The sequence below is a fragment of the Diabrotica undecimpunctata genome, chromosome 8 (genome assembly GCF_040954645.1).
Source record: "Diabrotica undecimpunctata isolate CICGRU chromosome 8, icDiaUnde3, whole genome shotgun sequence".
NCBI lineage: Eukaryota > Metazoa > Arthropoda > Insecta > Coleoptera > Chrysomelidae > Diabrotica > Diabrotica undecimpunctata.
The window spans coordinates 27746904-27773519 of NC_092810.1; the positions used below are offsets into that span (position 1 = coordinate 27746904).

General features: G+C 34.2%; 1 protein-coding gene across 1 annotated transcript in view; it reads left to right on the forward strand.

The window, feature by feature from the left end:
- The first annotated feature begins 4223 nt into the window (after nucleotides 1-4223).
- The window catches only part of LOC140447335 (putative inorganic phosphate cotransporter), a 71794-nt gene continuing 49401 nt past the window's right edge, over nucleotides 4224-26616 (forward strand). Inside the window, exon 1 of the mRNA XM_072539938.1 lies at nucleotides 4224-4553. Within this exon, the coding sequence (XP_072396039.1) occupies nucleotides 4514-4553 (40 nt within the window). The 5' untranslated portion in view covers nucleotides 4224-4513. The remainder of the gene's footprint in view (nucleotides 4554-26616) is intronic.

The window sequence follows — 26616 nt, forward strand, 5'->3', positions numbered from 1 at the left end:
CATTCCATCGTTTGCGTGATCTTCCTACTGATCGCCTTCCTATTGGGGAACCGTCTCTTGCCGTCTTTACTACTCTATTTGTTGTCATTCGGCTTATATGATCGTTACATTCTACTCTTCTATTTCGTACCAAGTTTTTGATGTTCTCCACCTTGCATCTATGTCGTATATCTGTACTTCTAGCTCTGTCCCATAGTGTCCCATAGGGTTTAAATTAGATAGATTAAATGAAAATCTAAAATTTTTCCCAGGAAATATGTTGGAAAGCCCAGGGAGGAAACTTACCTTAACTAGACCACTGGAACAAACAACTCAACTTTCGTATGCATGACAAATCAATTTACCGTTTTATTCAAGGAATTGGGTAAATAAAAAAAATATTGTGAAAGTTAAGAAAAAAATAAAAATGAAGAAAGTGCTGATCTCGAATCCAAAATGTAGCTGAGATGATTTTGAAGAAAACTATATTTATTAATACTTTTTGCGTAGAATGAACCGTTCAATGTTCAATAAAATTTGTATTAACTCGACGGTAATAATTGGATATCTTTTGATTAGAGTGTCCTATTGACAAAAGAGGTTCAAATGGGGCAGTGATGCTCATCATAAGGTGTTGTTTTCAGATAGCACCTCTAGCCTCTCATACCAATTCCTATCCTCACCTCCAAGAAATGTGATCATGGTCACACGGGTGAACCCTGGTAACCTGAGCAAACCTACTAGAGATTGGCTAACTAACGCCAGTAGTAGGTAGGGTCGGGGCTGACGAAGAAGAGAGCTTACTGGTCAACGGCTTCGGGCGGATGAGCTGGCAAGTGGAAGGGCAATCCTTTGTTTTGTGATTGACAAAGCGGTCAAGGCGGATGAACCATAAATGGTCAACGGCAAGTATGTAGAAGGTAAAAAAAACCACTGCAATAAAAGTCGCTTAGGATACGTCAAGAAAAATTACTATGGGGAGTCAAAACAAAACGGCCCCGAGTACCTGAAGTCTCTTAAATGGGACAGGGGTGCGAAGAATCTCCAGGCGGAAAAACAAAATACATATAAATATTATTGCAACGTGGACTGTAAAAACAATATATAAAACTGGAGAACTCGCAACAGTATCATTAAAAATTCGCAGACTTGAAATAGAGATACTTGTCCACAGCGAAGTAAGATGTGCTGGACAATGTTATTATAACGACATTGTTCGTTATTGCCCCGGTAGAATTAATGATAATCCCAATTTCTTTTTTACTATTTTTTCTTCAAAAAAGTAGTTGGCGCCCTCTCTCTCTTTCTGTCCGGTAGAATAAATATTCGCTCTCTCTCTTTTCGTCGGGTAGACTAAATATTCTATTCTATGTTGACAGAAGAGCTAATTCCATCATAGATATATATATATATATATATATATATATATATATATATATATATATATAAGAGAGAGAGAAAAGGAGTACGACCGCCAATCCAAAATAAACTAAGGTACACTCGAAGAGTGGTGGGTTTTTCGGTCAAAGTGGAGAAATAAAAGACAAAGAAGGTGGCTACTTCATCTATTTATTGAAGACGTTTCGCTTTCTGCTCAGAAAGCATCATCAGTTCATCTAAAAAGAACAATATGAAACCAAACATCCATCGAGAAGTTGCAACAAAAGTGTGTTACCTTACAAAGACATGTAGCAGTCAGTGATGTTAAAAATATGAAAAAGCTTACAAAGCTGGACATTCAGAGTTAACGTTGTATATAACAATTAATTGAAACTAGGTATAGTTTGCAAATTAGCACAGCAAAAGAACATGTGATAAAAATACATGTATATAAAAAAATTATTATAAAAACTTAGTAAAAAACATTAAGGTTTATTTTAAAGTGTAAAGAACTAGAAAGATCATAAGAATGCACTTCCAACAAATTTATTTAATAAATTAGATTTTAATTTTAACCTAATGTTACCTAAAGTTAATAGAGTTTATTTTAACAATGCTTAATGAACAATTTTAAGTTTTTATGCGGAGAAAACTGTGAAAAAAATAAATATTTAATATTAGGTAAATAAGGTTATTTTACTCTAAACTTAAATGATAATTTAAATTGCTTAAACAAGTAACTAAACTAACTTTAACTAAAAGAAGTGCATGATCAGTAACGAGTATTCCCCCCTCTAGCTCTTATTACTGCTTGCATCTTTCTCAGCATGCTTGCAAGTAAATTTTGGACATATACTTGGGAAATTGCATTCCATTTATCCTGTGCAGCAAGCCGAAGCTGCTCTATCGTATTTGGAACAGGATTTCTTTGTCGTATGCTGCGTTTTAGGTGATCCCACATGTTCTCTATTGGATTTAAATCAGGGCTAAACGGTGGCCAATCCAATCTTCGAATTTGGACTTATCAAGATAATTACTCACTATGGCAGAAGCATGTGGTCGAGCATTATCGTGCATTAACGTGAATCTTTCATATTAAATTTCACCAACATATGACAAAACATGATCTTGCAGGATGTTTTAAACGTAAGAATCACCAGTTATCCGTCCAATCACTTCCACAAGTGCGGTACGTACCTCCCAACTAATACCTTCCCAAAGAATTATGCCATCAACTCCAAAACTAACGGTCTGGGCGACACTGCAGCTGCCGAATCATTCTCCAACTCCCTGGAGACGTAGTTTTGACCATCTGGCTTCCATAATAGGATTCTGGTCTCATCATTGAAAAGAACGTTTTTCCAGTTGTCGATATTACTCACATTAACTTGTCTAACATTTACTAGCTCATTTCTGAGGTGCATCGATGTCAATGAACGATTTCGTGTAGAATTAAGAACCAAAAAATGGTCATCAATTGCGGTTGTGCAGCTTGGGCGTCCTTGACCAGGCCTTCGTATAAAATTTCCTGTTTCCCAGTACCTTTTTAGAGTATTCGAAACTATATATTCAATTCTGCTGAGACGTCGTGCGATACCTTTTTGTGCATATCCTTCCTCGTACAAAATTACAATATGTGCTACTTGGATTTCATCGCAGTGTCGAATTGGTGGGATACTTGTTTTAAACTTAGCTAAATCAAAACAATATTTAATTAAACTAAAAATAACCGAATTAGTATGATTTTTTCTTTACTTGAAGAAGGATTTTTATGATAAAATGTACGAATGACACTAACCACTGAATAAACGTCAAAATAAACATCAAAATATTTCAAACCAGTTGAGTACATCAGCCTACTATATCACTATATCAGTGATCTAAAATTATTTTGAAATAATAGTGACTACAAAAAAAAATTGGGAAAATCCAAAATATTCGATATTTTTGTCCATGAGTTTATATATATATATATATATATATATATATATATATATATATATATATATATATATATGTATATAATATATATATATAACATCTTTATGAAAACTGACTTTATTTTCTGCAAAATTTAAAATTGCATTCACAAGCTACATTTTATCTTTAAAACTCATTTTGATATTTGTTGATAGGACACTCCGCTCATAGGATATCTAATTTTTACCATCGAGTTGATACAACTTGTATTTAAAAAAACGGTTTCACGTGGGTAACTGATATTTAAAAATGCCGGGCTTTAAGTGCTCATTTCTGAGTACGGTTCATTCCACGTACAAATTCTTGGTAAATCGATGTTTCCCTTTGAGGGGGTTTTAGGGAAAAGTCCGGGGGCAGTGGCAAACTTTCTTTCATCTTTTTCGGGGTCCTAAAATTAACATCCTCAGCAAAATTTAGCTTTTTTGTATTATTTTAAGAGGTTCAGTAGCATTTTTGTCTCTGAAGACTGGAGTAATGTCTGAAAACATTTAATAATACAAGTGTGTTATGAACTCAAAGTCTGTTGACGAATACATTTGCATGTATAATCGATTGTAAACACAGTCTAACTCCTACGTCTTATATCGTTGTCCTCTACATCTTTGAGTGTGTTGCGTTTAAACCAAGTGAGTAACTTTTCATCTTTTTCCATTATCGTCCACGTTTTGTATGCGTTATTGAGGATATATTTACACCTTTTTTGTAACTATGTTCAAATAAAATTTCAGTACTAAAATAATAAGGTAGGCTTTTGTAAAAAGTTTTCGGTTTTTTCGAAAGTGCTGGAGCCGTTCCTGTAAACTGCTTAACGCCAAATACGGTTACAAGAACAAAAATGACATAACATGCATGTACTAAAACACTTCACACAATCTGTAGTGTACAGCTCAATATTTTTCATTATTGAATCACTAGTTATATACCTATTTATAAAATTATTTGGGAAGACCCCTGACCCGTTCTAAGATAGCAAATAAAAAATTATAAATTCATTGTGTAACTAGCGGGTTCTCCGCAAAAGAACTTTTTGTTTTAACGCATTAGCGAAACATCGATGCAAGTCGATCAAACACGTTCGGAATACCAATATTTTCCCATTGACTTTAGAAAGTAAAACGGCTTTCTGCATATTTATTGGAATAGGAGTGAATTGTGAGTTTGTAGTTTTTTAATAATGTGTGCCGCGGTTGTAATTGACAGTGTTAAAAAACCAAGTAAGTGTAAATATTTTATTATTGGGTATATTAGGTTTTTTTTTTCTAGTAACATTAGGATTTTCTTCTCCTTCTTCTTCTTTTTATGTAGACATGGTTCTGTATGTTTTTCAATGTGACTCCAGTAAGTTGTTCCATCGTTTTTACGGTCTTCCTACTGCTCATATTCCTGTTGGAGAACCGTATCTTGGCTTTTTTACTACTCTATTTGTAGTCATGCGGCTTATATTATCGTTCCATTCTATTCTTCCATTTCTTACCCAGTCCTTGATGTTCTCCAAGGTAGTAATTCAGATTTAAAGATTTGCCTAAAACTTTCATATTTTTTTACTTCGCTTCAGTTATACTTGGCTTTTTGTGATTTAGGCAACTTTAAGGTGATTCATACCTGATTGTTTTTCTGGGTCTTACCCTAATTTATTTTATTTGGTTAATTAAAACATATTGACATTGGTTGTTATTGCATAGAAATATTTACTACATGAAGTAAGTAATGACCCCTTAACCGATGACATTGGTTGTTAATGTCAATGTGTTTTTTCGTCAAAATCCGCAGTGTATTGGACTCAGTAATGAAATATAAACAATCAATTATTAGAAATTTATAGAATAACAATTTTTTTATTAAAAATTAAAAAAACATTGTTTTCTATATTCTATAATATTGGGTATAGAAGATACATAACTGAAACATTACTTATTATTGAAAGCAACGTAACATATTATAATTTACACTAGGTACATACATATTATCAACTTAAGCAAAATCATCTTCTGATTCTTCCTTTTCCCTATCATCAGCAGTTTTCAGAGATTGAAAAAAAAGATGACTGGCGGGGTTGATGTATTTTAACAAACTTCATATGTCATCAATTTTTTTTATCCAGCGGTCGCGGCTCTGCGTACCTGGGCAGCAAATTCCTATTATTAGAGGACGACCTCTGTCTTCTTCTGTTGATGTCAAAAATTTTAAATTCCTCCTTTTCGTCGAAACTTAATTTGTATTTTATCACCTCTGGTTCGCCTTTATTGAATTGGAGCCACTTTAATTTAAACCATGGCACTTTTTCGTTTTGTATATTTTGTTTCTGATGTTTGTCTCCTTTTTCCCTCTCTCAATTAGAGCATGGATGGTGTCGGCTTCCATGTGGGAATGCACAGGTTCTAAAAATTTTTGATTTATTGTCATAAGATTGTGTACAAAATCATTATCTTTATTTTGTGCCAATCTCATCATAAAAAAACTGAACATTACTGCAACATAAATATTCCTATTTTGTCCTGGACAGGTATCGCTGAAAAAGTTTACCACTTCAGTGCAAGTTGGGAGGCTCTGTAGGTAGGCCCAAAGACAAGAGGCTATTTCCTGGCCACCACGCTCCGCAACGGATTCATTCCATATGTAACAAATTGGTGTAGCTTTTTTATTTGATACGGTGTAAAGTGTAAGGTTGTTTGTCCATAAGGATCGTTTATAAAAAGGTACACTGTTATTTAGAAAGGGAGTAGGTAGACACTTTTCTGAGTCCAAACTGGCAAAAGCCACTTTCTCGTCATGTAGGGACATTTCCTTATCTTTTTTTTTTCTCTAGATAAGATGTTTCAGCAAGGGTAAGGTATGCCTCACGTTGCTCGGTAATTTCCATATTAGGATTAGGCTGTTGCAGCTGCAATTTAAATTTATCGCACTTTTCGCAAGTGTCGTTATAAAGGCATTTAAATGATAAATTAAAATTTTCAACAAAAATTTTTCGATAGGCCGACTCTTTTATTGTTGAGATAACTCCTTGCTCAATGCAGTAGTCTTGGAACAGCCTAAACATTTTTGAAATGGAAAGGTCACTCGAAGGATACTTTTTACTGGTTCTCTCTCGTGAATAGTAGCTTTCCACTGCTGGGAACATTGATATATGAGCCATAACTCTCTCTTTCTCTAAGTTGCATATTTTGGGCTGCTTTCCATGTCTTCCTCTCTTATCAGGGGGGCACATATTAGTTCCTGTTTCTCTTTTTTTACAATTATCATTCTAATTTTCATTAGACTTATATCAAGAGTATTCAAGAACATCTTCGGACATACCTCAACTCCTGCAGTTGGCGAAGGAAATAAGACATATTTTCTAGAAAATTTTCTTCTGCTACTTTCTCCGTGCGAACGCAATTCTTTCTGTTTATTTTTTGTGTTCTGTAACACTGGAACTCAGAAACTGGTTCTGGGCATCTACTGGTAGTTGATAAAATTCCTTGAAAATACGGTTTCTACTTTGTTCAGTAATCAGCTCTTTACATTTTTTTCTGCAATTGCATGGTGGTTTTAGAGACTTTGCTTTTATAGTTTTACCTAATGTTGTAACGTATTCTCTTTGCCTCTAGCCTTTGCAACTTTTCTCACATTTCTTTTCCAATCTTTTGCATTATTCTTCCTTTTTCTTGATGTCAGGTTTTATTCTGGTCGTTTTGCAAATTCAACTGCTTCTCTAGGCAAACTTGGAGAAGCGTGATCCTCAGATTGAGAATAGTCAGAATCGGACTTGCCTTCGGGGATGTACTCATCAGAGCTCCCGTCTGATAAATCTAAAAAATAGTTTAAACATAAATGAGTTAACTGCACAAATTTGAATAGCTTTCTACAAATGAAATAATGCAGTGGGCATTATTTTTGTCTGATGAATCAGAGACCTCATTATGAAGCTGGAGCAAATAATTTGAGGGGCCAGGTGTAGGGTTTTTATAGTCTATATTCAGCGGCACAACATCGGTAACTGGTTGTAACTCAGTTAAAACTTTTGGTTCCTTCATCATTTCATCGCACTTAATGAATTTTCCTGCAAACATGAAAAGTTGTGACAGGCCTGTTCAACTGAGCATGTGCTCAATAATTTTATCTACCGAATTTATCAGATAATAAGCCCAATACTATTTTGGTACAGAACAAACCTTTTTTGTTTAAGGAAGGAATCCAAGTCTTTCTCATGAAGGGGGCCAGAATTAATTTGCATAGGGTCAGAGTTCTTTTCTCTGCACAGCAATGCATTATCCGTTAGTGACTGAAACTCAGCAAACAATTGCTGTCCTAAGTATCCAGTTGAATTTGAGCTTTTCTGATCTGCAAAAGTAATATTTATAATAAAACGTAATCTAACTAAAAAGTAAATAATAGTAAAACATAATGTTTAATGAAAACAGCAAGCCAACTAAGTATAATTGAAAAATAATTAGGAAGATAACCATTTCTACTCACCATTCTTTGGATTTGTACACAAAAGTACAACTTGTTTTCCACGTTTCATGTTTACACAAAACAAAACACAAATTACCTGCTTAGCAAACAAATTTAAAATAAATCGCAATAACGTAAAAGATAAACTTTAAACAAGTATTTAAAACAAGTTTCGTTTTTCCATAAAAATTAAAAACAACAAACTGAATTGAATGACAAACAATATGAATGGTTCATCACGAATGGAATGTCCAATGTCAGCTGATTGACAAACAGTTTTGCCAATCTGACAACCAAAGTCGACATTGGTTGTTATTGCACAAAGATAAACCACTCTAAATCGAAACTAAAGAAACCAATGTACACTCTGGCTTGACATTGGTTGTTCTTGCACTAAATTGCGATAAAAGTAAATAACCAAAGTATACGTTGGATGTTATAGCATTAAAAATATTTCTAGATAATAATGACATTGGTCTATCAGTTATACTCTACCTCTGAAATGGCACTAGTTGAGACATTGGTTGTTCGTGCACAATATAAAGGACACCGTATTGCACCCGTTGCGATGAAAAACCGAAAATCTCAATTTTTGGTATTGGTTGTTTTAGCACCAAGGTACAGATTTGTACTACTAGCTCTGTCCCATAGTGTTTTAGCATAAATTTTTCATCTGTGCTGTTTCTAACGTCCTTTTTATCCTCTCTGTATCAGGTAGTGTTTCTGCCGCGTATGTCATGTTTGGTCTGATGACTGTTTTGTAAATTCTGCCTTTCATTTCTTCCTTCGAGCTTCAATTTACATCTCAGTAATATGCTGTTATAACCATGCATTTTGTCTTTTTCTTGGGGAAATTAACATGTTAAATTTTCTGCCGGCGGTTATATTAAATTGGTGCAGCATAGGTACGTTGTAAATCGTCTTCACTTTGAGAGAGTAGTATTACGTCGTCTGCATAGCAGATTATTTTAAGTTGTCTTTCTCCCATTTGGTATCCTTGCCAGCTTTAATAGGGTAAGTTAGTTCTTCTTCTACTTTTACTTTTATTGTGTTGTTTTGGTAGATATTTTCGATCGTTTTAATTATTTCTAAAGGTATCTCTCGCGTATAATAAATGGATAACGTCCTTTAATTTGACCCGGCCAAATGTTTTCTTAAGCTCCATGAAACATAGATATGCCGGTTTTATGTATTCTAATGATTTCTCTTGCTCTTGCCTCATTATAAATATAGCATCAGTGAATGATCTTCCCAACCTACAACTTCATTGTTTTTTTTGCTAGTTTTCTTCTTCAAGTGCCATCTCCGCGGCAGAGGTCGGCAATCATCATGGATGGTCTCAAAAGTTCATTTGATGTACATCCGTACCACTCTCTCAGGTTGCGCAGCCATGACATTCTACGGCTCCCTAGGCTTCTCTTTCCTTGGATGTTTCCCTGCATAATCAGTTGGAGCAAGGTGTATTTCTCTCCACGTGTAATATGTCCGAGATATTCCAATTTTCTTGTTTGAATTATATTTAAAATTTCTATTTCTTTATTTATCCTTCTCAGAACCTCTTTGTTTGTGATGTGTTCTGTCCACGATATTTCTTCTATACACCCACAGCTCGAATGATTCCAGTTTTTTCATTGATGTCGCATTCAAAGTCCAAGATTCCAGTCCATAAAATAAAGTCGAAAAAACATAGCACCTCGCCAACCTAACTCTTAGTTCCAATTTTAAATCCCTTGTACATAGCACTTTTCTCATTTTGTTGAAATTTGCTCTAGCCTTTTCTATTCTGATTTTTATCTCCTGAGTATAATCATTTGTGGAGTTAATCATTGTTCCCAGATACGCATATTTGTCCACTTGTTCGACTTTGGTTCCGATTATTGGAAGATTCTCGTTATTTCTTTGAGTTTTCGATATTCTCATAAATGTCGTCTTCTTGACATTCATTGTTAGACCATACTCTTTTCCATGCTCCGCTATTCTGGTCACCAGTCTCTGAAGATCTTCAATATTTTCGGCTAAGATCACAGTATCGTCCGCATATCTAATGTTGTTAATGGGAACTCCATTTACCTTTATTCCAGCTGTTTCACCCTCAAGAGCGTTTTTCAGGATATCTTCGGAATAGGCATTAAAAAGAATTGGCGACAAGACGCATCCCTGTCTCACTCCACATCTTATTTCAATTTCTTCTGACAGCTGTTCGTTAACACGTACTTTTGCTCGCTGTTTGTAGTATAAATTTGATATAATCCTGAGGTCGTTGTAGTTAATCTTCTTTGATTTCAGGACATTCATTAATTGTTTATGTCGTACTTTATCGAATGCTTTATTACAGTCAATAAAACATACGTATATATCTTGATTGACGTCCAGGCATCTTTGTATCAGTATATTAAGTGAAAAAAGAGCTTCATGCTTTCTGCTAGTACTATAATCTTATTAAGTTTATTTGTTATCACTTTGGTTTTTAATTTTAGTGTTGCGTTTAATAAATTAATTCCTCTGCAATTTTCCGAGTCCTATTTGTTTCCTTTTTTGAAGAGAGGTATTAGGATACTTGATAAACATTATTGAGGAGTTTTATTATTTTTTTGATTAGTTTTAGTAGTTGTTTGGCGAGATATGGTCCTTTGTACTTTAGGAGTTCGTTTGGTATTCTGTCCTCTCCTGGTGGTCTTCTGTTTTTTAATTTTCTTAATGCTACCTTTATCTCTTCCACCTCAATCTGTATTTCTTCGTTTGGCGTCACCTCTGGTGTTGTTGGTTCATTATCGTCAACTTTAGCAAATAGGGATCGAAAGTATTCTGCCCATGTTTCTTTCTGCAAGTGTTTCGTTTTATTAGTTTGTTCATATCTTTTCTTTGTCATTTGATCATTTTCCATGTTTCTTTTTGTTGTAATGACCTGGAACCCATAACAGTTTGAGCCTGTTATGCACCGCTAGTTCCTCCAGTTTTTCTCGGTATTCCCACACTAGTCAAAAGTTCACATAATAATTTTTCTTACACAATTCAAGATTGCATAAATTTCTGCCTGGAACAGAAAACACAGAGGTAACGTATGGTCCTAAAGTTTTGGGAAAAATTCCAAAAGCATATAACTCTGATCACAATAATCTTATATTTTTATTAAATTATTCAACAATTTAACTTAACTATCCTTATTATAAATCAAAATTCAAATGACAGACAAGAGACCATTATTTTCGATTTGCCTAATAATTCCCCTGACACGTTGCATCATCCTTTGGACGACCTCGGCGTCAATTTCTCTAATTGTTGTATATATGCGGCGTCTTAAATATTCCTGATTTTGTGCTTCCCATCCGCTATTATAGACTTTCCGACTTAATATTGCCCAGAACTCTTCAATTGGACGAGCCTGAGTTAGGTTGGGGGGATTGTCTGCTTTCGCTACAAAGGTAATGTTGTTAGTTTCGTACCAGTCCCTTGTTATCCTCGCGTAATGACATGAAGCAAGATCTGGCCAAAAGACTATTTGATCATTTGCATGATGTGTGTTCACAAACTGAAGCAATTTAGAGAGACATCTTTGAATATAAATATTTGCGTTTAAGGCTTCGCCTCGAACAACACCAATGTAGGGCTGTGAGATAAAGCCAGCCTCAGAAATTGCACACCATACCAAAATTTTGTCCTCAAATTTTTTCTTACTTTTGAATTTTATTTCATCAGGTACATTTTCGTAATCGTTCGTGTAAAACCCATCGTTACCCTTCATCTCAGAGTTGGACAAAGTAAAATATTTTTCATCGTCCATCTTGTTGACGATCAACTTGTTGACGAAATGCACCCGCCTTAACGCGCGGCAACATCTCGGAATTCTCTCTAATCGATCCTCTGTGTATTTTGGAGCTTTCCTTCCTTTCCGGTAGATAATATTGTTACTCGATAGGGTCCTGTATACTGTAGTCTTTCCAACATGAAATCTTTTGGCCAGTTTTCGCTGTGAGACCCCAATTTTGTTCTTAGCTGCTTCAATCAGTCTTGCCTCTCTTATATGGTTCAAAATCCGCGGTCCGTAACTTTTACGCAAGTTAACACATGGTATCCCTTCTTCACATTCTCTGATTGTGCGATAAATTGTCGATTTGCTTATGTTTTGATCTCGATAAATATTAACAATATCTCGTTTCGACATTCGCCCAACCATATTATAAACACCTAGACGAATATCAATTTTATAAGACATTTTGCAGAGCACAAACCAAAATATTCTGCTTTGTTTATTAAATGTCAATAACTGATAACATTTCAATTCCATTGCCTTCTTTGTTAAATGCATTTTGCTTCTCAATCAGACCAGGTGAAATTTTTCCCAAAACTTTAGGACCATACGTTATATTCTCTTACTTGAATAGAAATGTTTATATTTTTACCACTACTACCACTCGACCCTTCTGCCATTTTAGATCTGTCTGTGTACCAGGTATAACCCTGCAGTCTGAGGGACGTGTTTCCTCTGTTTCATCCCTTTCGTGGCTACATGACCTCTTAGAAATGTAGTTTTGGCCAATATCTGGGCACCATATGGTAAAAAGACTATTCAGTATCATCTATTCAGTATTCTTGAAGACAATTTAAAAAACTACTGAATGCGCCATGAAATTTAATAAAGATACAAAACTCTATTCAATACTTTTATAGCTATTCTACAGTGTGTTGTTTATTAAAAGTGCAATGCGTATGATGAAAATTTCACCACTACGCTTGATTGACCAACTCTTTGTTTTTATCTCTGACATTGAAACATTTTGCTAAATCATACAATACAAATTTTACGATTAATTTAATAACAATACCGCACTACGACATTTCTACATTTTTCAACCTTGATAGAAATCTAAATAGCGATTTTTCCTATTTTTATTATATAAAATAATTTATTCAGCGATGTCATATCAAAATAGTATACAACTGCATAGTAATTTTGTATGAATTTGGTGCATGTTCTATAGTAATATAGATATAATTTTGGTGGGATTACGCAATATATATTTAACAATGAAATGTAAGTACCTATATTGTATTTAAGTAGTTTTTTGTATAAGGCATTGCTCAATATTCCTGTCGACATCCATCGTTTAAACACGTACTGAAGATTTGTATCTGCTTTGGAGATGATCCTTGTTACGGACCCATATGTCAGCACTGGTGAAATAAAAGTAATTAAAAGATAATATCGAAAAGAAGTCTCCTGACTTCTTATTGCTTTGTATAGAGGTAGCTGCTATGATAGTCAGGCGTTTTATTCTTAGGCTTGTTTCGTCTATTTTTAGACACAGGTCTCTCCCAACTCCTTCCGTCGATCTCTATGCTGGGCAACATACTTCCAATGTGTTCCGGCTATTGTTTTTATGTCATATATCCATCTTATCTGCGAGATTAGAGGGAGTTTATTTATTTAACTACATGACAAATACAAATATTGTTTGTAGTCAAAAAAAAATACATTGTATATAAAAAAAGAATATAAAACGTAACTTAAATATATACAAACGAGAACACATATTAAACAGAAAAAGATTTATGGCAAAGTCACGATAAGCAGTTCAGTGAATGGTCTACAATGAGTCATATATTCTTCTAAGCAGTAAAAACAATGTTTTAGAAGATATTTTTATATAACTTTTTGAAAACTATTACAGCTTAGCTGTTTATTACTTTTCGGTAAAATATTGTATTAGTTATAATTAAGGCAATTTTTATCTGAAGGACAATCTACAGCGATTTGTTCATAGGTAGTGACAGTTTCGCGTATTGTGAACGTGGACATTAGACTGCTTTATTAAATGGGCACGTTTTCTGTGAATTTCAGTTAGAACTTGAAATATCAACAATAGGTAACGTCATAATTTTGAATTTGATAAAGAAAGGTGGACAGTGTTCTAGATACCTAACCCCTGCTAAAATCCTGATAGCTTTATTTTGTAATCTTAAAATTTGAAGTGCATTTGTTGAATTGTCCCATATGATTGCTATATAATTTAGGTGAGAGTAGAATAAAGAAAAATGTGTCATTTTTAATGTTTCAAAGAAGAGAACCCTTGCTAGTTGGCGAATGACAAATAATAAACTTGATAGCTTTTTCTTAAGTTGTGAGATATGAGCCGATATGTGAGATTATTGCGTAAATTACTTGCAGACATAACCAGATTTTGCGTTTGATCAGAGTTAAGTTTTAGTTTGTTTGCAGCAAACCATGTGCTAGATTAATAGAAACTTCCTCATGAGACATTTTTAAATCATCGACTTTTTTCGTGATACAACGTATGTCGAATTGTACGTCGAATTGTGTGTCGAACTGCTGTAATAATTTAGGGTGGCTACTGTAATAATTTAGGATTGATGCTGTAAATATAAATCTAATAAACCCCTCTAATAAATTGTCACCACTCTAATAAAGGCTGTTCCATTGTAGAAGACGTCTGTCTCAATATCCTTATCAATGCATCTACAATTCTTAGGGGATACTTATCCCTGCGAGCGGGGCAAGGCTTACTGGTTCCACTAGTCTGGACTGACTGGTTCCGCCCTCGCGGATTTACAAGAGGGTAGGGAGATTTTTGGAAGGAAGGGGATTAAGGACTTCTCGGTCTCAGGTCCTGCAAAGAGTGAGAGGCTATGGGCTTACGTTAGAAGCCGGAGCACTGCATAAGCGGAAATGTGTATCTCTTCTAGTCTCTACCTGTAACGGCCGGGAATAACAAAAAAAACAAATTTCGAGTTTACAATGTATTAAATAGACTCTACAAAATATCAGTTATGACCAATAATGTTCGATCAGGCGCGAAGGGAGACGAGAAGAGACAAAGGAAGGAATTAAAGGGCGGACGATTCCGTATCATTAGATATACCTTGGGTTAGTATATAGATCTTAGTTACCTTCGCGTATTTAGGCTCTAGCTAGTGAATACGCCTCCAGTCCTACAGGGATTCGAGATCCGTCAGTTTTTTGAGAAGTCAAAACAGCGCGCTGTCGCGAACCTTCGAATCTCCAGATACCGGCATCTATACGTCACACTATCCCGTCGAGTTTAATAGCGCGCTCACTGGCTGCGTATCGTCCGATCTCCGCACTTCTTGCGTGGGGCGCTCTAGAGTGCCAACTTCCCACTAGTCCGCTGGCCCACTTGTTCGCTTTTTTATCAGCCCGTATTCTCAATTTTCAGTCGTAGTACCAAGGTCGCGTTATTGTTTTTTTTTGCTGACTGGGTCCCCGTGTTATTTTTCAGCGGATGTCTATGTTTTTTGAAACGTGATTTAAACAACCGTGGTGGCCTGATATTTGAGACTCGTGTAATACATTTAAACTGGGTCGAGTTTTCAATCTTTGTTTAATGTAAAATGTTTACATTAATATGTTACCTACTAGCTATGAATTTATTTGTTCTTTAATCAATTTAGAATATGTAATAATTACTTAAATAATTATTACTCTTTACTAGGCTAATTATCCCTTAATTTTTCCTTCTTTATTTCCTTGCTATGTTTACATTACACTGCGAATTGTATGGATTTGTACGGAGATATGAATTTAGGCAAATCGTTCACATAAATAATAAACAAAATGGGTCTTAAGACCGAACATTGTGGGACTCCATGTTTTACGGATAGAAAATCGGAGAGGTGACCTTTAGACTCTACCGCCTGGTGTCTACCACATAGATAAGAAGTTATAAGAGCTTAAGAGGGATAACTCTGATTCCATAGTAATTTGTCGTATGAAACGCAGTCAAAAGCCTTAGACAAGTCGCAAAGAGAAATTGCTATGCGATTGCCGCGTTCAAGCCCCTCAATCACCTCGCCCACATTAAATACCGCTTTCGTAGTAAAGCGAGCACTTCTGAATGCTTATGGGTCTGTAATTGTTAGTTTTTGAGGAATCACCTTTTTTGTAGATAGGTAGTACTTTTGAGTATTTAAGTACTTCTGGAACTACTCCAGTTGATAGAATTAAATTAATAAGATGAATGAAAGGCGTTAAAAATATTTTTAAGTTTCTTTTAAAATTTTGGTATTAATTTCGTGAACGTCCCTACAATTAGAATTACTAAAAGACTTAGAGTTAAAAAGAGTTAGACTGGTAACTTTTTGTAAACTGCAAACGTTTTGTTGTTTTGATAGCCTGATTGGTTTTTTTAATTATATACCTTTTTATAAAGGATTTTAATAATTGTTTTTAAAAACAAATGTTAATATTTACCCTCCCATATTCCGCTATATTTTTTTATTGAAAAGGCTACTACAACCTAACATAACCTAACGTTCTACTAATAAGGTGTATTAGACTTATAAGTTATACCATGCGGTCCATATGTATGGAATAAATTCATTTTTAGCGTTATTATGTACTATGTAAAAAAAACCTAACACAGGTCGATTTTTATTCTTAAATTGACAATTTTCAGTATAAAAATATTATCCCCCTCCAGCACCCCCTTTGAATTAAAAGCACCCCCTCGAAAATTTTAAATACCAAATTGGGTCATGTGGCACCTTGTTAGAAAAGAATTCTAGTCATCTGTTCAGCAATATAAAGTTTTTTAAGTTTGTGCAATCATAACTGATAAAATTGATTTTTAATATTAAATTAAATGTTTAACTTGACTACCATTATTCACTTCTTGAAAATAACCGAGGTGATTTTGGAATTTTCGTACAACATTTTGTATGATCTCGGGAGTTATTTTGTTACTTTCTTCCGTTATCCTATCTTTTAAATCAGCAATATTGTTTGGTCTATTAAACCATACTTTAGAAAAAATCAGGTATTTTCGTATCTGTTCTGCTAAACATTAGGGAAAAATCTTTGAAGATAATAAAATATTAGTCAAAAAGCCAAATAAACAATTGATATGAATCTAGTATGCTGCAGTGATTTAGGTACCTATTTAAAGTTACTAAAAGACGTCAGTATAATATTTGTGCACGTATTAAATTTAATTGTGGCTCATTTGTCCGAGGCTCAAAGAATAGACATTTTAATTATGATTGGTTTTTGTAATAAAACAAGAACTCAAAAGAAAGTTTGTGAAATGTTTAATAATAAATACCTAGGTCAACAAATTTTGCAGTCTATAGTTAGCAAAATTTAAAAAAATTTCGTTATACTGGACATAAAAATATTAAAAAACCAGGTAGAAATGTTAAATTTACTGACGAAAAAACAGTTAGATGTACTTCTAGAGATTGAGAAAAATCCGCATAAGACAACTCGAGAACTTACCGCCATCGACGATGTAAGTAAATCATCTACTTTGAGAGTTTAGCATAAAGAAAAATACCACCCTTACAAAGTTCAGTTCATTTAAACGGAACGGTTAACAAACAGAACTGTAGATATTGGAGCAAAGAAAATCTTCACTGGGTGTGTGAGACTTACACGAAATATCCTAAAAAAGTTAAGGTTTAGGCTGTTATCATTAACAATAAAATTATTGGTCCTTATTTTTTTGAGGGCACAGTTGATAGTGAGGTTTATCTAGATTTTTTAATTAACTTTTTGTGTCTACATTACGAAGATTTTTTCCTGATGTTAATCATTCAGATGAGATAGATCGATCTATTTACTACCAACAAGACGGGGTCCACCGCTTTTTGCAAGTATATTTAGAAATTATTTAAACGAGGTTTTTCCCAATAGGTGGATTGGAAGACGTGGAACCATCGAAAGGCCGGCTAGATCCCCCGATTAGACTCCTCTCGATTACTTCGTATGAAGTTATTTAAAATCTAAAGTATATTTTAATAGACCAAACAGTATTACTGATTTAAAAGTTGGTATAACGGAAGAAATTAACAAAATAACCGCCGAGGTCGTACAAAAAGTTGTACGATAATTACAAAATCGCCTCGGTTATTGTCCAAAAGTGAATGGTGGTCAGTTTGAACATTTAATTTAATTGTAAAGAACATTGAAAAATACATTCTAAATATAATGTAACATTATTATCTTCATTCAACCTAAAGTTTTGTGATAGAGATATTATCAAAATTTTACATCGTAAAAATTAATTTTCTCAGTTATGATTGCATCAAACTTTAAGAAACTTTATACTGCTGAACAGAGGACAAAAATCACATTCTAAAAAGGTGCCATACGACCCCCTTTGTTATTTAAAATGTCCAAGGCGGTGCTTATAATTCAAATGGAGGTGATGGAGGGGTAGAATATTTTTATACTGTAAATTGTCAATTTAAGAATAAAAATCAACCTGTTTCAGGTTTTTCTCACATAGTACATAATAACGCTAAAAATGAATTTATTCCATACATATGGACCGCATGGTATATTAGAACACTTACGCCCAGTCATAGTGTGTATAAGTGTGTACCTATAAAAGAAAATCTACATATCTTTACATGGTTTATTTGGAGTTAGTTCAAACAATGCTAAGTTAAGGTTAAAAGATAACAAATAATAAATATATACACTTCATTAAAATAAATTGGGAAATAACAAATATACCGGTGATTAAAGCAGCGAGAATTCCGTATTGCATGACTTTCTATAAAACGAGAAGTATGCAAGGGAAATCCCGAACAGTAAGGTAAAGGCCAAGAGTTTACGATCAAAATATGCTTATAAATAATAAATATTTTCATTGGTTATATTATATAAATTGACTCGCATATATATATATATATATATATATATATATATATATATATATATATATATATATATATATCTAAAATAAAACTGTCGGAAACAGATCTCACAGAACATGTGACTTATCTTTAAAACTTGTAACATAAAATTTCGATTTTGAGCTTTGGTAATAGTCCAGTCGTCAGAGAATTGACCCCTAAAAATCATACGAACAAGCTGAATTTTGCAGAGAATATTAATATTGGGGCCCCAAAAAAAAACGAAAAAAAGTTTACCACTTTTACCTCCGGGCTTCCCGCTAAAGTCCCTCTCATAGGAGGGTAAAAATGTAAAAAAACGATTTACCAAGGATCTGTACGCCGTAGAAACAAATGTTTCAAATAAAAAATGTAGCTGAGATAATTTTAAACAAAAATGTTTATTAGCACTTTTTGTGTAGAATGAACCGTTCTCTCAGAAACAACGCTTGAAGTGACCGTCGATTTTGAATGTCAGTTACGTGCGCGAAATCAATGTTCAATAAAATTTGTATCAGCTCGACGATAAAAATTCGATATCTTTTGATTTAAGTCTTGATTTGCATGTTTTGATCCTATCGACAAAAATCAAGATGCGCTTTAAAGGTCAATAGTGCAGCTTTTTTATGCAGTTTTTGTATTTCGCCGCGAATAAACTCAGTTTTTATAAAGCTGTCAAATAAATAAACGTGGTGCGATTTTTGCCATTTTTTTGCGATTCTCGTGAGATCAATAAAATTGATCACTTTGATTAACCAGTTGTGGTAAAATTTTCATTTTTAAAGCTCAATCTTTAGAACATATGACATGAAATGTCAATTTTCGTTTGTAGCAACAAAGATGAAGCATTTGAAGTATGAATAAAAAAAAACAGAATTTCATGCTTTACATTTCAAACAATCTCACCTCACGGGAAATGCCTCCAAGAAGACGGTTTTGGGTGTAGTTTATAGCAGACGTTTGGTTGTTTTGAAAAACATACTAGTTTAATTGAACAAAGAGTTTTAAACATTTTAGATTATTTGGTATGTGAATGTTGTAACGAATTATTTTGCCTACCACATAGGGTATTATTATGGGGGTTGAAAATTGGGGATAAAAATTACGGGGCTAGAAGTAGGGCAAGCAAAATAAACGAAAGTGTTGCGAACGGCGCTCAGGGTTTATTTGGAGAAACTGGGTCGTGGATAAGTGAATGAAATAATGGGATTGGATTGGTACTTACATGAATCTCCTAGACAAATGGGCAAACAACACAAGAAAAAGGATCTCTAGCTATTTAAAATGAACGCCGCTTCGAGGAAACTTCCTGCTGGATGAAAGAGAAGGTTATTTCGTCCTAAAAAACACAAAAGAGAGGTTAGGAACTTTTTTTTAATAAATAAACAAAATGGTTCAGGGAAAAAAATTAAACATTTATTACTGTCTCACCACAAACAGTTACAAAGTGAATAGTACAAAAATACTATGTTAATAGTCACAAAGGTAATACAAAAATAACAAAGAGAAACACTTACTATGTTCTATCCGTTTACAACATCCGTTTACAAGTTGGAGATACTACAAAACTTACAAATGTTACTGGGCTATAATTTGTAGCAGAAATAAATCATTACAAATAAAAAATTATCTGTTTAAGTGAAACTGTGCATAGAAGTTAACCTTTTTCTAAAAAAAAACAAAACAAAATCTCAAATATGATAGATATTTATCAGATGTCAAAAATAATAAAGCTAGCTGTCATATGCCAAAACTAAATCTTAAAACGTAGAACAATTAAAATGACAGATAAGCCACGCCCTAAGACATGTAATTTTAATTATTACAATATCTTTACAAATTCGTATGAAAGCAATTAATAATGAAAATGTTTCTTTTTCTTTTACAAATTAACACAAAAGAGTTACCTGGATTTACTAAAGTTTCTTTACTTTAAATTGCTAAGGTTTGAACTTGAGATTCACTGCCACGCAAAAAACTGCATCTATAGTCTGGAACGACGACCAGGGATAAACAAAATGAGGATGGAAGCCAACACTGGAACGCAAACTTTGGAAACTTTTTTTTTTCGTCTTTATAAAGGGGGGGTCTGGAATCTTCAAAAGACATTTCAGTCCAGGACGCCGCCTGACTAACTTTAGTGCAGGATTCGTTCTTCGTATTCCCGGCGATAGTTCTCGAGGTACTTTAAAATGCCCTCTCGTCGACGAGTCTACGCCGACCGCCTACCTGCTAAACCTGACCCTCCTTTGTCATCCAGCGATCCGGAAGCGGAATAGCCGCTGTAAGTCCGGCATCACTTCCGAAGCACTACCTTTATTACACATACACATACAAATCCATTCAAACCCAATGCCTCGATAAGTTCATCCATGGTAAAGGGTACAGCCCGCTCAGCTCCTTCATCCCTCCATACACAATGACATCTACCGTCCGGAAAGAGCTCTCTTGTTACCTCAAGCTTCTTGTTCATAGGCATTACGTAAGGAGAATACGCATGGAACTTCTTCATGACGATCTTGTATCCCTGACCCCAGATGTCCTCATCCAGCTTTTCAAACAAATCTTTCCAGTGCCTTCTTTTTTCTGTAAGGATTTTCCTGTACAGTTCCCTCTTTCTTGCGCGGTACTCTTCCTCGATATCCTCGATGACCTCAGGGTTGATTCCTACTCTACCTCTTGCTCTTGTTAACCTTCTTCTCATTGCTATACATACATTTCTTAGTGCCTCGATGTCCACATTCCACCAATATGGCATCCTGTTGACATCTTGGCGACCAATCTTGCTTCCTTCCATCGCTTCTTTAATGACTCTCTCCTGGATTTGGAAACTGGGCTTCTTAAAAAAATGGAACAGGTACAACTGAATACAATGGGAACATGTGGTTATCCATCAAAGTTGTTGTTTTACAAATATCTCATATGAGAGACGTCTTACAACAAAAAACAGTGATTACTCGTTCAGAATTGACACATTATGTTGAGTAAAAATCACTTTTTTCGCAAATTTGCTGATTTTTTCCGACTAAACTAAACACGTCTCTTCTAATTGACCAAATCTTCAAACCTCTATAACTACACAAACTGCACAATTAACTGCCACCAAACTACTTATTTTTCTTAAAAAATTGCGAAAATCGAAAAAACTACGAATTTAGTTTCAAATTCGTAGTTTTTTGAAAAACTACGAATATATAACCTAAACTCCTATAAAACTAAACATGCCTTTAACAGCGGCCGGCCTTACCGAGAGTGTCGCAATTATCTTTCCGGCAAAACCTTCTCAGCGATCTAAATGGATGTTTATTTGAAACGCAATATCGAGCGGCTTTCGATCAAAGAATACCGAGGAAATACACATCTGTGAAATATAAACAAACTTTAAAATGGTTTATTATCGACTCGGCGACGCCAAGAGGAATTGAAAGAATATTTCTGTGTTTTAACTTGTACGAAAGGAAATAGAAATACACTGAGATTATTCTTCGGTTTTTTTAATATATATATACGAGGGGATTTCAATATATACCAAGGAATTTAAAAATGCTACAATGTATAAATCCAGCGTTTTTTTAGAATATTTCAAATGCCTCACATTTGTTGCCAAAACTCAAAACTAAAATTTTATGCTATAGGTTTTGAAGGTTAGGCTCTATAGATTGTCTCAAAGTGACTAGTCTGTACAGGGTAAATGCACAACATCGATGCCATACTTCTTTGCAAACTTGTATTAAAAAAAGGTCACTTCTTACTACTTAGCCTAATCCATCTTTTGTGTTGAGGGTAGCTTAAGTACTAATGCCCACTAACGACCCTGCCTCGCTTCCTTCTGTCAGTGGTTCTCAAACATCAATAATATTTGCTACAACATACTTGGGTTAAATTATAATAAAATAGAAATTAAGAAATACCTTTTATTTATGTCACACAAGCAGTTTGTTTTTAATTCTACAGTGTGTGCTAGCGATACAAACCATTTGTTTATAGATTTAAATAAAATCGAATAAAATAAAACTAAAAAATAAAGAAATATTTTATTTACGTATTGTTCTGTTCAAAATTTAAGGGAAGAAAGACTTTTAAAAACCGCACTGTATATGTTGGCAGTAACAAAACGTGGAAATATTCGAAAATTAAATTAATAAATAAGTTGAAAATAAAAGAAGTCATTGTATTTAATTTCGTGTGGAAGTAATCGTAATTGTACACCATTATATTTAGTTCTTTTTTTTGTCAATCGCTGTCACATTTAGTTTCTGCTTCACTATCACCATCATCATGATTATCGTCACTGTCATCACTATCTCCGTTATTTATATTTATAATAATTGGTTCGATATCATCCAACAAATTGTCAATTTCCCACATTTTTTTTTCTGTTACTATTACGTTGTTTACGTAGTTTTTCCATTTCTCTGGCGTAATGACCTGGTGCGCTACTGTAATTAAATTTCGCATTTCAGCTTCTTTAAAACTCGCGTTGCGTCCAGCTATATACCGTTTCACTTCACTCCAAACCATTTCGATGGGATTGAGTTCGCAGTGATAGGGTGGGAGCCTCAGAATCTTCACATTGTGCTTTTTGGCAATATCTTCTATTATGTACCTGTCATATTTTGCTTTGAAGGCCTTGACTACATCAAAACTAACTCGCATTTTAGGTAGTCTTCTTCAAAAATTAGGTCCTTTAACAGAATACCTTTTTTTAGTGTTGAACTGTTCGGAATTTGTTCTGACTTTCTGCTGTGATAGAAGGCATTGTCCATTACCACAACAGTTTCTTCTGGCAAATTTAACATTAAGTTATTTTCGAATCAATCTTCGAAGGTCGGTCCATCCATTTCCGATGATTGTGCCCGATATTTACCCATGATTCATCCAAATGCACTCTATAGTGTCCTTCTGCGCGGTATTTACGAATTGCGTGTAAATAACGATGACACCACGAGATGACTTCTGGTTTTTCAATCAAAATTGAATTTCTGCCACGTTTTATAAACACAAAATCCATATCACTCAGCAAGCGATGTAGCGTGGCCCGTGAAAAGTTTGGCAAAGTTTCTTCGACAACAGCTTATTACAACAGCTTATTACAACAGCTTACAACAGCTAATATGGTGTTTATTGTTGGTGGTATGTATGCTATATCACGAAAAAATTGATGAACTATTCTACGAATTTGGCCCCTGACACCTTCATCGTACTTGTTGTCACAATAATTACCAACCTTTCGCTTCTTGGGCATGCTCTTTGGAGATTGTAATCCAGCAGGTGATGAATATTCCTGTCGTATGCAAAACAGAGTCTTTTCGCAAACACCACTCATTTCTGACACTTTCCTAATTACACTTGATACAAAATCGTTGTTATCCTGATTAAGATAATAATTAATAATATTCATTAGTATCTGCATCTCTAAAAGTTTCAGAGCTTTTCCACGTTTCCATTAAACAATTTCCTCCAATCAGCGGTAAAAATTCGGCGTCAAATATAACAATAGCCAACAACAGAAAATAACAATAATTGCCAACAGCAAATCACAACAACAGTCACCAACAAATAATAACAATAACAAAACAGTAACAGTGCATTCAAGATGGTACAAATAATCGTAACTCGAATATGTTTACGCGCTCCGAAGAACAAATAAAGACTAATTAAGGCCCTAGATGTATCAAGCTTTTAAACATATTCTGTACAAGAATAACTCTAATTGCTTCTTAATTACTGAATAACTTAGAAGAAATTATTTGCAGTTGATATCAACCAAAATTATAAATTCCTCAAACATTATGGCAGTAATTAGCACCGCAGGGACATAAATACCATTTTAAATTTGGCAGTTAGTAGAAATTACCGGAATTATTTTAAACTTTGAAACAAATGTTTATTTAATGCACCTTTTAATATACTACTGCTACTAATAAAAGATAAAAGTTGATAAGTTACTATTAGAAACAAATAATGTATAGTATTATGTAAAATTATTAGCAAACGATATTTGTAAATTACATAAAATTGTACGTGAGAACTTGTTGAGAACTCCTGGCTTATTCCGTTTATTTTGAAAGATAGACAATAGGGAACACCATCGCCCACTGCATAAAACTGGCAACATCTTGGCGAAATTCCCATAAGGTTAGCATTGCATATCTTACCCTGTACAGACTAGTCCCTTTGAGACAAAGTATAGTAATCGAAACTTTATAGTAGCTAGTTTAAAGGGATATATTGTATTGATCTAATAAGAATCATAAAAAATGGCAAAAATCGCGCCACCGTTATTTATTTAACACCTTTATAAAATCTGAGTTTACTTGCTGCAAAATACAAAAAATGCATACGAAATCTGAACTCTTTACCTTTAAAACACATCTTGATTTTTGTCGATAGAACACTTAAATCAAAAGATATCAAATTGTTACCGTCGAGCTGATATAAATTTTATGGAACATTGATTTCGCGCAAGTAACTGACATTCAAAATCGACGGTTATTTCAAGCGTTGTTTCTGAGAGAAGCCCGAAGGTAAAAGACGTAAACTTTTTTGCATCTTTTTTGGGGCCCTGAAATTAATGTTTTCGGCAAAATTGAGCTTGTTCGTATGATTTATTATGAGGTTGAGGGGCATTTTCGTCTCTGACGACTGGAGTATAACAAATGTGAGATATTTGAAACATGCCTAAAAACGCTGAATTTAAACTGTCGCATTACATTTCGCATGAAGACAAGAAATTCGGACAACTTTAAAAAAGGCCTCGTGGTTGAAGAATGTCAGTGAATTAAAGGGATACGAAGAGACAAACAAGTGTTCAGAATAGCTCAAAACAGATAAGTGTCTAGTCGTGTCAATCGCCAACGTCAAAGAGACTCAAGACGGCACGTTAAGAAAAAGGTAAACGTCTGTTAACAAACTTATTAATAAAATAACAAATACCATTGTACTAACCCAGATATGCCCAACGTCCTACATATAGAACGCCTGAAGCAAGTCCGATCCTGTCTCATTCTTACCCAGTAACTAATTTAACATCAAAAATTGTATAAATTTGAAAATGGCCGAGTATGGTGTTTCGTTCGCAAGGTAAGCAAAATTTTTATTTTTAAAACTATATAAATAATATTTTGGGATGTGCATTTTAACGTAAAAAAAAGTATATTTAGCAATATAGGATCAACACTAATGTACAAATATTTTGTTACGATATATTTTTGAACTTCTTTTCCACAGCGTCCTACATATAGTACGTTGGACACATAACAGTACTATATACAGAACTTTATTTTTACGTAAATTACATGCTTTTATACAAAATATATCAATAATTTAGCAATATGTCATGTATATTTACACTTCCAGGGGTTTTTCTTTAAATGATGCACTGGCTATTATAAATAATCTACCTGCTAAACAGCTTAGAGCGCCTGCTGATATAAATTTTCATAAATATAATACATGGCAAAACATTTTCTCTAATACAGAAGATGACAAAGGTGGCCCATCAGTGGAAATATATGAAACGCCATTAAAGAGAACAAAAACTATAAAGAGAAAAAAGATTTATATATGGGAAATCGAAGATTTGGTGTATGATGGTGAAAAATTTATTAACGATGAAGAAGAAATACCTCTGCAAACCCCTTTAGATATGTTTTCTTTATTTTTTGATGACAAAATATTGGAACTAATAGTTGTCGAATCAAATCGATATCCAGGACAACAAAACCATTGCCTGAAAATAGAAAAACGTGAGATAAAAGCATTCATTAGAGTGTTATTACTCAGTGGATATGTGCCAATTCCGAGGCGGAGAATGTTCTGGGAAAACGAAAGAGACAGTCAAAATGTATTGGTTTCTGAAGCTTTGTCAAGGAATAAATTTGAATATATTGTGACCGCCATGGCTGTAAACAATTTATTCACAATAAGCCAATTCGCTATGGCTACAAACTTTGGGTAGGAGCAAGTAGATTAGGCTACGTAAATTGGATGGAACCTTACCAAGGTGCTACCACAAATATTAGCGAAAAGTATATTGATTATGGAGTAGGACCATCTATTGTATTGGAGTCTGAAGACGTTTTAAGAATTAGGTTAAAAAAATTTTCAACGCTACCGGTACAATACGTGAAAATCGCATACCTAATGGGCCACTAACAAACTCAAAAGAAATGAAAAAGCAAGCTCGAG